The 11,399-nt window shown below is 40.8% G+C and overlaps 1 protein-coding gene across 1 annotated transcript in view; it reads left to right on the top strand.

Annotated features, from left to right (window-relative positions):
• The first annotated feature begins 921 nt into the window (after positions 1-921).
• LOC128804956 (hormonally up-regulated neu tumor-associated kinase homolog A-like) overlaps positions 922-11,399 on the top strand; it is a 34,545-nt gene continuing 24,067 nt past the window's right edge. Inside the window, exons 1-4 of the mRNA XM_053973302.1 lie at positions 922-937; positions 1,159-1,248; positions 6,170-6,423; positions 7,381-7,673. Coding sequence (XP_053829277.1) covers positions 922-937; positions 1,159-1,248; positions 6,170-6,423; positions 7,381-7,673 — 653 coding nt within the window. The remainder of the gene's footprint in view (positions 938-1,158; positions 1,249-6,169; positions 6,424-7,380; positions 7,674-11,399) is intronic.

The raw sequence follows: 11,399 nt of genomic DNA, 5'->3' as shown, positions 1-11,399 counted from the left end.
TGGGATTTCATGACTATTTATCGCCATGATTCTGCTCCCATTTCAGTGAGAGGTAGTTTTTCATTTACTTGAGCAAGGACAATGTTAGGTCTATACTGAGAGTTTTAAGGGAGAAAAAAAATAGCTGATTACAGCAGGATCCAGACAATAATAGTATCACTTTCTTATATTCAGAGAAGTAAAGCAAATATAAAACAAGCAACAAAAAACTAACAAAAAAACAGAAGTTCATTCTAAGTTCAGTTCATTAAGAGTTGCTGTTTGATACTCTTGATTTCCCCTGAGTTCAATAAAGACAAACTCACAAAAAAAAAAGAACATATCTATCTTTTTCCAAAAGACATTAATAGAGAAAGGTAATAATGAAATCTGACTTTATCTAATCAGTGAATAAATAGCCCCAGCAATACAACTTCATCTCCCTAAGTCATCAAGCTGCTGACAATCATAACGTTACATGTAAAACTTCACAATGCTGCAGTGATAAAAGCCACCTTTAAATTAGCAGGTTATCAAGGGTAAGGGATTATCTTCACACGCACACACTTAGTACACCGAGGAGTGGTTACTGTCTGAGATCAAATTTCCTACATGGAAATTCCTACATGCAAGAAGAGGCTCAGAGTTCCTGCTGTATTCTGTGGAGATCCCAGTACAGTTGGAGAAACCCCAGTGGTGATTAATCTCATCCTTATCTTGGCACTGAAAGATCAGCCCCATTGTCTAACATAGCTGTCTAGCGTCACTTAAGACACTGCATGGTATCCAACACACCCCCTGGGGCTGGCAGATGTGACATGGGACCCTGGGAATAACCATGTCTATCTTAAGCAGAATCTGAATGCCGACAGGATATCTGTGGGTAATTCAAACACCACTAAGTGCCTAAACTTTACTAACAGACCCCCTTTACTGGCCCCCATGAGGACACCTAACTGTAAATGAGCAAGTTAAGCTGTCTTATTCTTGAACTTTTTTCCACCAAAGTTAGATGGAATTACTACAGGTCAAAAAGTAAATAATCCTAGCAAATAACTAGACTTATTAGGGTTATTAATAACTAAATAACCCTGTTTCTGAATGCATGATAATTGGTCCTTCCCTTCATTAGGCTACAGGCAAACAAGTAAAACAACCCAGATGCTATAGTATTTGCAGCCACCTTGGTAAGTATCTTGTCCCAGTCACAAAAAAGCCTCAACAGACCCAGCTCTTCACAATCTGCACTAAATGCTTATTATTTGGGGAGTAAAAATAAATTGATATAACAGGGGGAAAAAATTATATAGCCGAAAAAAAACCCCTCCAGTTTCAGCAAAATCTTTGATACTCTTTACTTCTACCAGCAATCTGAGTCCACCTTATACCTCTGACCACACTTTCTTAAAACCTTAGTGAGAAGAGCAGGATATCTCAGTTCAGTTTCTAAAAGATTCATATAAACGTAATCTATGGGCACTTCTGGAGGCAGATGCCAAATACAATTTGAGTTTATTTGGGAATTTGGGAAATTTACTCTTGCCTCTACCACCACTGTTCCCTTCAAACCAAATTGGAAGTAGATTGCAGAGATACTTCTGCCGTTCCTGGTCCATGCACAAATGAAGGACTAGCACTTCTCATCATAGCATAACACTGAAGAATATGTTGAATTTAAGGATAAAAGCTGTTTGGGTTTGAAAGGGTTTGAAAGATACCATTGTAAATAGTGTTGCAAATAGTCAACAGAACGCACCTTTGGCACATGAAGGCCGTGAGTGGGCAAGTGGTTGGAGGCTGGGATGTGTTTCTGAGAGGTGCCACACAGGCTTGGTCTGACATGCTCAGCTCCAGGTACCTGTTTTTGGCCTTGCTCACAGACTTAGGGATGCTTTTTGTATTTCATATTCATGTACGTATGCAAGAGCCTGACACAATACTGAAACATGAGGTTTTATTTCAGATGCAAGGCTATCTCAAGGAATAAAGTGAGGATTAGCAGACCAAAGTTGTCAATATGTTTGAAAAACAGACACCCACACTTGGAGAAAATACATGTCTGACATAAATAGTTCATCTAAAATATACCATGAGCTCAGGGACAATTAATGAAATACGCAAGATTTCTTTCCTAGAAATGGAAAATGATCTTAAAAGAAATATCAACATGCATGAAAAAAATTTTGTAAATCTAGTAGGCATATATTGCATTGCAGAAGACAAAGACTATCTGCAAAGTAAACCTATTCATCTTTAAATTTAACCACTAGCCTAAGGAATCCATACAGAATCAGATGTAAATTTAGTGGTGGTATGGATGGTATGAGTGAAATATGTTCACAAGTGACATTTTGGAAATACATGAACTAAAATGCAATATATTATGGAGAATAAAGTCTTTTGCACTTTAACAGCCTGACCCAAGCCCTGAAGACAAAAGAAATATTCCCATTCTTGTGTGAATGCTGGACCAGATTGATACAGAGAAAATAACAGACCATATGTTTCTGATTCCACTGGTCTTTGGGTGGTGAAGAACAGACACTTCTTTGACTGAGGAAGTACCAGGACTCTCAAAGAGAGCAATCCCTGATTTACTCCATTCTGGGAGGAGAGTGTGACCTGCTCTTGAGTGCATGCTTTCTTAACTCCTTAACACATGGCACTAAGTAAATCCTGTAGAAAAGCTGCTGAACTTGCACATGCAGGAGCTTCTAAAGTAAACTCCATGGCTGCCAAAAAGTGTATAAGTCATCAGAAATAACTTACAATATGGCAGGTGTTACAGTGCAATAAGGGTATATCTTAGGTACATTATAAAACACAGACTGAAGTGGTTCCAGGATCTTAGAGTTATGACGATAGAGACTGTGTGGTTGCTATTTAGATTAAATTTCTCCTACCATGTCTTCAAACCAATTTTTCCCCCCTTATTTGCTCCATTCACCACATTTAGGCACCACCATCTTGGATTTCCTTCTCAGTAAAGGAAATCCCCACTTCTCAGCACAAAATCTGAAAAACTTTCAGTCATAGAAAGAGCTGCTGAGCCTACATCCTATAGCCAGGTAACCTAAGCTGCATGGAAATATGAACCATTCACAACCTTCAAGACCTTCACAGTGGGCCAAGCTCAGGATTTAAGCCAGCACCATTAATACCTCAAGCAGCAGACAGTGCCAGTTAGTGGGGAAGTAGGAAGCCAAGGAAGTGAGGACCATTGCCAAAGCACCAAAGAATTTGTGTGCCTTAAAACACCACTCTTGGAAAAGAGATGCTCACTTTAGTTCTGCACATGCTGGTACATCTCCATGACAATGTTGACCCAGAAGATGCTGACTTTACCCTGCGAGCAGGATGCTGTCTCCCAGTTAACCAGACCTGTCTTCAGTAGGATGCTGGCCCCTGACTAATGAACCTTGTTTCCCAGTCCACTGCAGCATCACTCCTGCACAACAACACAGACTCCACAAGCTGGCGTGCCTCAGTACCTGTGGAAAGCACACCTCTAGGTAGGGCATATGCTCTGCAATCCCAAAAGTCCAGGTTTTGAGGCAACTCTTGAGTCAATGGAGAGGGACTTCAAAGCTCTAAGAATCTGACTTTTTGGCCCTTTTGAAAACTCTCACACTAGATCTTACAAAACTGGCAGTATTGATGAGAGTATAAATTAGGACTTCAAAAAGAATTCCTCCAAGAAATAAACCCCAGCCTTTCATCAAGCCAAGGCTCCATCGTGCAACAGCAAAATCCACAAACCAGGACCACTTTTCCTTATCTCTAACGTAAAACAAGGAGATTTGGAAAGAGCTGCAGGCAGAATTTTTCTTTGCAGGAGGAAATTCAAGATGGTGTCTGCAAAGTGACACATTCCTGCTTGTGCTGTTTAATTTCTGCTGAACCAAATGAGCCTGTTTAACGAGCCTGGCATTAACATAAAGTGGCCTCTTGCACCTAGATGGCCTCATGTTTTTTGGATCAGTAGTGCAGGTATCATGAGAAACACTCTTCAGTTTCCCTAGAAGGTAGTAAAAATATGGAGTGATAAAGCAAAGGTTTTCTTCTTAAACATGGAGCTAGTCTCCAATTAATAGAATTTTTTTTTTTTTCACTTGTTGATAGCAAAACTGTAGGCCTTACTCAGATCTGCAGAATTGTTCCTTTGGTTTGTTTTATTTCTCAAGGAAGCAGAACTCTTTCCCCTCCCATCATACCCCTAAATGAATGCAAGGTGGTTACTCCACAGGGCTTGTTTGGGAAGGAAAGCTGTTTTTTTATTGAAGCCACTGAGGCTGTCATTCCTTCTGTGGTCATTCCTTCAAAAGGTCATTCCTTCCTTTTTCCTTCTCCTTGTTGGAGATAATTCCTTACTGGCACCTTTCTTCTGTCAGAGATCTGTTCTGTTTGGCCTCTCCTCACACTTTTTTCACGTTGCATTGCAGCACATCACATAACAGCTGAACCACAGAGCAGAGACACAACTAGCACTGGAGGGTGGCTCCCTTCTCATCCAGCATTTCAGCTTCATTTGGCTTGTGATCAGTAGCCATTGACTCCCTAACAGAGAGATGGACTCTCTTATGCTCCTTCTGCCCTACCCCCAATTTTTAAATCCTCCACTGTGCCAAAAAAAACTCCAAACTTTGAAAGGTATTTGGAAGCTTTTTGATTTCAACATTTTTAAAGGTGTTGAGCTGGGACTTTCCCCAAAAATAGCAATAGTTAAGTTAGCTAGCTATCATGTTTTAAATGTTTGTTATATTTTTAAGAGGTTTTTTCCTTTCTTCTGAAATGTGCCAGAAATATGGGGCTTCTGTTCTAATCAATGGTTCCCCTCACCTTTATTGTTTTTGGTAGGAACAGTGATTTAGGAAAACAGCAAAGAGGCAGAGCAAATAGTAAGCACAAATCAGGGACAATTTCCTTGTTCTTCCCTTAAAAAAAGTCTCATTTGTTTCAGACTTTCTGTAATGAATAGCTAAAAGCATCCTAAGTCCCATTCCAGCAGGGCAACAGATATATCTCAAAGTGTGACAACCTGTTCAACCTAGTGGGACTTGATCTGTTAGTTAGACACTAAAAGGCCCTGTGTCTGCAAGCAGCTGTGTACAAGTGGCGATGCACTGAACTCACCCAGGACAGCTTGAACTGCAAAGCAAACAGTAAATCCATTTGGGAGTATAAACACTTATTTTAAAAAAAAATTCATTCTAATTTTCACTCATCCTGGGAAATTTTTGCCCTTCGTGAGCTTCACAAGTCAAATCAGGCAAGTAGGATACTGCTTATTTTTCAACTCCAAGTGATGAAGGGTGGAGAAAGGATTTGTCATCACATTAAGTTCTGGGAAGGGCTTTGGGTCCCAAACATTGTAATCAGTGGAGAGAGACGGCAACTCCCATCTCAAATTGAAGGTATGTGAAAGTACTCTTTGGAAAAGCTCTTTTCTCTCTCCATGACTTTGGAAAGAACCCGGGTGACGAAGATGGATACAGATAGTCAACAGCTGTAGGAAAGAAAAAGCCTCTTTCTTTTTTTTTTTTTTTTTTTAATACATCATTGTTGTACAGAAGAAAAAGCTCACACACACATATACACACAGATATAAGAATTATATCCCGTGAAACACAAAAGACCTCTATGCGACCTAGACCAGTACTTAAATGTGCTACAAGTGCATAAATAGTTATATGTTTTACACAGCAAATATGTAAGTGCTTGCATAGCATCAGGTACATAACTCAGCTTTGCATTCATGTTACCACAGTGTTTTTAGAGTAAGCTTGTGTCCTTGCACACCAGCCACATGTGTGTCAGGAAAATTGTGACTCAGTTTAGTTTGGTGCAGCTTGCAACTTGCAGTGTTTAGGGAAACATTGTAGGAAGAAGAGAGCCTTATATTCCAGGCTAAGGTTGGGATTATGTGTCATCTGACTTGGCAGCTCTGGGGCATTAACTGACATCACATATCAGGTTAGGTTAATGATCCACCACTTGGTTCTGCTTGAGCAGATCTGTGTGCCCAAACTAGGGATCAGTTGACAAACCTGAAGTCTCAGAGGAAAAGGATTAGTTGCTCTGTGATCAGCGGGATGGCTCTTGCACTACGAGATGTTCAGACCTAATGCCTGGATCTGCAGTGAATCAGAAGCTACATCTGGAAAAGAGCAGTGTAAGTCCAACTCTCCAGGGATGCTCATGGCAACAAAAGCAGGCTTGGATGACAAAATGACAGATACTGGCAACTTGGATGAGATATTACCAGAATGGGAGAAAAACTTAAACAATATAAAAATACCTCCTTCTTTTACCAAGATGCTCCAAGAGACTGGGAAGACTTTCCCTCACTCCAAACAAGTCGGGAATTACCTAGTAGGCAAAATGATCAACAAGGGCTCCTTTGCCAAGGTGATGGAGGGACTGCACATCCCCACAGGGGAGAAGGTAAGCTCGTAAGAAGAGGGTAACATGCACTAGGAATCGCAAGTAACCTCACACTAATTTATGGCAGAAAAATTCAGACTGTTTAATCTGAAAACCACGATCTACTCAGTGAATTATCCTCTGAACCTTATCCTCATAAATTAACCGCCTAAATTCAGTTTATTGCGTATAATCAATCACATGTGTGAATATGTACTGAGTGCAACTATTTCCACAATTATAAAATATAGACAACAAAGATATCCTCCTGCTGAAAGAGAAAAGGATACTGGCATAAAGACAATTTCAAATCTGCTTTGCCTAATACTCCTCATTGAGCAATTAGTGCCATGCATCTGATCTTTAAAGTTATGGACAACACTGGGTGAAAAGCCAACCATTCCAACAGCAAATATTTATATGGCAGGACATGGATGGCATAAGTTATCTCCAGATAACTTAGTTGGGCTAAAATAACACACCACTGGACACAAGTGTGGAAAGGTGGGTTACTCTCAAGTGACTTTTTGACTTTAACTTTTCTTTTGGCTTCAGTAGCTACACTGTCTGACTAACTCCCCAAACTGCAAAGAGCCCAACCCCAGCCCATAATAGCCAGTATCTGGAATGGCTTTTAGACTAAGTCAGAAGGGAGCATGTTAGGAAAAAAATGTGGTATGTTTCAGATGCAGTTACAAGTCAAACATGAAGGGATTTTTGCATTTCAGAATATTTCATATATACATCTTTATTAAAGCAATGAGAGTGACAGATATGACAGACTTCTGTCTTCTTGTTTTAGCCTTCAAGAGAAATAAAAAGCACATTCTTCCATCAGGAACATCTCCCTCTGTGATTCTGATTATCATCACCATGTCCAAAAAAGCCTCTCCCCCATGTCATCTTATTCCATATCCTCCTGAAAACTAATCCTTGTTGCAAAGCTTGTTGCTAATTTGCAAATATCCTGCCATTTAGGTAGCTATAAAAGTCATTGACAAGAGGAAAGCCAAGCAGGATTACTATGTTTTAAAAAACATGAAGCGTGAGCCACGGATACACCAGATGATTAAGCACCCCAACATTGTTCAGCTATATGAGACCTTGGAGACTGACAACTCCTATTACATGGTGATGGAGCTGTGCCTCGGTGGGGATCTCCTGGACAGAATTTGTGACAAAAAGAGGCTGGTGGAACAGGAAGTAAGGAGATACACCAGGCAAATTCTGTCTGCAGTAGAGCACCTGCATTGCCAGGGGATTGTCCACAGGTAAGACGTTGCTCCTCTTTCAAACAGTAAAAAAAGGAAGCATGCAAGAACATAGGGTGCTTTTCTTCACCAAGAGCATTTCTTTATTTTTCCGTCATAAAAACAGAGATTACAAAGAAGACTATGTTCTCTCAGCTCATATTAACAAAGCATTTTATTCTCAGTAGTGGTTAGTACTGAGTTGTTATGAACTCCTTGAGCACAACAAACCAGTACTTTGCCACAATTATCTCAGAATTAGTTCATGACAAATGTGTACCTAATTCAAATATTTCCGTTTGGTTATGCATACAAATATTGTTGTCCTTTGGTTAGCCACAACATATTAAAATAACCATACATCACTCAGAACAGAAATCCAAGCAATCACAGCCCACTGCTTGTCAAGAGGACATGTCCTGCAGATCTGGGTCTGTTACAAGTTGGTGATTCTCCATGTTGGCTTTTGCATTAGGAGGACTGGTCATGACTTCAGTCACTGCTAGAGGAACCTGAGCAGCTCACGCAAGGAGAGCTGATCTTCCCCTCTATCAGGGATCTTGGCACATATACCAAGAGCAGGAGAAAAAGACTTCCATTTTAGCTAGAAGAATAGGCAAGACACAGCTTTTTCCCACTGTTTTTCTGTTTTGCTTAATGATTCACAGTCAATCAGATTCTTCATTTTAAATGGTAAATAGACTCACCAAGAAAACCCATAGGACCTAAAAAGTAATCCAGTTGACTCCATTGTTACAGCAACCATGAAACAAATACGCTGTAAATGTGATGTCTCAGCATTTACAAGTGCTTTGTGGCTCGAAATGCTTGCAATCCAGCACTTCATTATACTGGATTTGTCAATTAACAGGGAATGGTCAAGAAAGAAATAGTCAGTGTCTGAACTAGAGAATTTAAATGAAAAACAACAAAAAAAAACCCCAGAAAACAAACCCAAGGAGCTTCACCCATTTAGTCCATCCCTCACTAATCTATTTTACAGCATTTCTTCACTGCTCACGATCATAACATTTATGTTCTTCCCATGATGACATTCTCCATTAATTTCTCAAGTCCTGTTCCCATCTTTTTGTTTGGAATAATTCTTCCAGTGAGCTGGAGACTAGCCTGACTTTTTGCCCTACTTCTTTCGTTTTCTGTTGTCCAAGCTTTGCTGGAAAAGCTTTGTGAGAGAGAAGAATTTTGCTGCACACCCTGAGAGTAGGCAGGTACAAAGTAGCGTGAGCTCCTCTAGTGACTTGATTTACTATCAAACTGCCCTTACCAAAGGAAAATTCATGCCTGGCTCTCCAGCACTTTGTCATAGGGTTTATGAAGTTCCATGGTCTGGCAGGAGCCCAGTCACAGGTGTAGGTTCAGTCAGCAGTACTACTCGTGACCTGCTGCTAGTTTTGAGATTCAGAGCTGTGGCCTTGACCTCTTACCAGAAGCAGATTGGGAAGGATCGGGAAGGGCTTCCCTACCCAGCTCCAGCTGTGGTGATTTGTTGCAACTCGCTGCAGAGGTTAAACCAACAAGGATAATTTTGGGTGTATCCTCTTCTGAAAAGAAGGCATCAACGTTTCCAGAAAGATGAGTGAAGAAGTAGGAAAGTTACCTTACAAATACTGTCTGGTTTTCCCATCTAAGCCCCGAGCAAAGCTCAACTCCTTGCACTGGTTTAACACAAGGAAAGGAGAGTTCCCAAGCTGTCTGTTGGGAACAGCTGCTGATCCATGGGGAGGATCCTGGTAGAATGACACCAGTTATGAGTTCATGAGATGGATAATTGTGTGCCAATGCTTGGGTCTATGCCAAGAATTGAGGCGTCTGCTGATTGTAGGGTGTCATCCCATAGCTCACCACTTAGGAATGTGCTAATTTAATTGACTTTTCTCAAAAGTGTCTTATGGGCATTCCTGATTTTTAACCCTGTATGTATCTCAGAAAAACAATGTTTTCTACTGTCTTAACAATATACTTGATAAAAATTGGCCAAATTTGTAGCTGTTTTTAGTCCAAATCGACATATCTCAACAGAAATTCGACAGTGTTCAGAGAGCTATTTGGTTTCTTAACCTTTCCTTCTCCAATTTATCACTTAAATCAGTACTGATGCAACAAATCCTTACAAGCTAAATTGAGTTCACATTTCAGAGTAAAGGTAGTAACCTTTCTTGTCCATGCAAGATCATGGCTGATCTTTGCTCACAGTCACCAAATGGCCCAGAAGACAGAGCATCGACTCCCAGCATTTTACTGTGCCAGATATAAGAAGGCTCAGGCACAAGATCTGGCTCAACAGCTCCACAAAATAACACTCATCAACTAAGTCCTGCTTACTATCCCTATGCCTGCCCTGGACATGGCCAAGTGGTGAGGTAATGCATCTGAGCTGAGAAACCTCAAATAAAGTTGTGTAAGCTAAATCCCACTGCCTTGCAACTGGATTGGGGTAGCGCGTGCGCAGTCACCTACCAACCCCTACAGCTGGCGCTTGCGAGGTGACAGCAACTTACTTGTTTGTACAGTTCCTAATTTTTCCTGGCTGTTTTTCCTGGATATTTTCCCTTCCCTCTTATAAAAATGTCATATATCCCTTTAAATCCCTACTGAACCAAAGTCCTGGAGAAACATCACAAGCTGCCCTCTAGGCTGTCTCTCTCTGAAGTCCCCATGGGAATGAGGAGGAAAGAAATCATGGTGTTGCTTAAATTTACAACATTCCTCGGAAAGTTTCCTTTGGGAAAAAAAAAAGAACATGATGTATTTTTCATGTAAGATAACTTCTGACATTATGTAAACTTTCATAGTGACCATTATCAGGTTTTTCAGGCAAGAAAATCTACATTTTTTTAAATTCTCTGAGCAGTCAGCTCAGCCTGTAGAACAGCAGTTGTAGCAATCCAACATAACATTATTTAATGGCAGTAAGTAAAAGTCATCAGAGTGCACTGTGAGGTGCTAAATTTGATAGAAATGTCAGATTTGCAGTAGCCTGAAACACAAATAGTTTTAAACTGCAGCATTTCAGTGCATACCCTCGCATAGGGTTATGACATGGGCAGGCTATGAACAAATTTGCTTTAAATCTACCTCCCAGCTTTTGAGCACTGGCTAATTTGCCACTCCAGAAAACATGCCATTCAAATTAAAACTTATTAAAGAGATATCATTAGAACTATCCTCATTCCCATTCTCAGCCTGGGGCAGCAGAGGGTTTTGAATTCAGTGCTGTCCCGTCCAGAGCCACAGAGTTCAAAGGATGCTGCCCTAAACCCACCCTTCCTGACCACCTCCAGGCTTGATCCCCCGCAGGAATGCAGTGCTGTTCATACAGCACCAGTCCATCCAGCCCTTGCTCCTTGTTCCCACCACTTCTTTTGGTTTGTCCTCCAAGAGCTCACAAAAGCACTTCACAGCTTCAGAGCACATGGGAGGGAAATCCAGGATTTAGCAAAGCATCGCAGGCTCTTCGACTGGCTCCCAGCTCTGAAACTACACTGGCTGAGAACTCCTCTATGATGAAAAATATTTCAGCTGCCACTTCAGGCACTCCCCACACTGAGACATTATTCTGGCTTTTGCTTTTTATTTGGAAATATGTAAATGTTCACACAAGTACCTGAGCCAGCATTTTTCTTGCAACTTGAATGACATCCTCCTGGCAGGGGGTGGCTCATACTGGTTGATCCTGTTTACACAAACATCACTGAATATGTCTCCACTTTCAGGGTAGCTGTCTCC

This window comes from Vidua macroura, chromosome 3 (genome assembly GCF_024509145.1).
Source record: "Vidua macroura isolate BioBank_ID:100142 chromosome 3, ASM2450914v1, whole genome shotgun sequence".
NCBI classification, from domain to species: Eukaryota; Metazoa; Chordata; class Aves; order Passeriformes; family Viduidae; genus Vidua; species Vidua macroura.
Note: the sequence above shows the minus strand (reverse complement) of the source record. Positions and strands in the feature narration are given on the sequence as shown.